Source organism: Penaeus monodon, chromosome 33 (assembly GCF_015228065.2).
Source record: "Penaeus monodon isolate SGIC_2016 chromosome 33, NSTDA_Pmon_1, whole genome shotgun sequence".
Lineage (NCBI taxonomy): Eukaryota > Metazoa > Arthropoda > Malacostraca > Decapoda > Penaeidae > Penaeus > Penaeus monodon.
In genome coordinates, this window is record NC_051418.1 from 28,935,221 (window position 1) to 28,935,761 (window position 541).

The following is a 541-nucleotide window of genomic DNA, read 5'->3' on the forward strand; positions in this document are numbered from 1 at the left end:
TATTGTACCCCCGAGCTACGCGGAGCTACGCGCTAAGGGGGCACAGGGGGAGGGTAGAAGGGGAGTGCTCATACGCAGTGCTGCCCAAAGGTGCGTGAGTGGGAGAAGGCGGCTGGACTGCGGGAACACTGGTGGCCACAGCGTCAGAAATGGTAGGGCGGGTAGTGCGGATACTGCACAGGCCGAGTCGGATCGTCGGGCCGCGGCGGCGGGTACGGCTGGTAGGCGCGGTACTCGGGCCGCAGAGCAGGGTACTCGGGTAGCGGGTAGTAATGTGGGTACACCTGCGGGTGCGGAGGCGGCGGAGGCTGAGCCAAAGAAGCTGCGGGAGGATAAAGCGGCTCTTGAGGGAGTGACGCAGGCGGTGAATAGAGTGCTGGATGGTGAGGCTCCGTGGCGGCTGTGGCGGAGTAAAGGGGAGCCTCCCCGCCCGTGAAGACCACGGGCGTGGGCGGCCCTCCATTCTCGCCATAGTCCGAGCCAGGACCCAGGGCGGGCGGCGGGGCGTCCTGCTGGGGAACCTGTGTCTGTACCTCCGTAG

General features: G+C 66.5%; 1 protein-coding gene across 1 annotated transcript in view; it reads right to left on the reverse strand.

Moving 5' to 3' along the window:
- The window catches only part of LOC119594203, a gene marked incomplete in the record, with an annotated part of 907 nt that overhangs the window by 201 nt on the left and 165 nt on the right, over window positions 1–541 (reverse strand). The window contains 1 exon segment of the mRNA XM_037943274.1: window positions 1–541. Coding sequence (XP_037799202.1) covers window positions 26–541 — 516 coding nt within the window.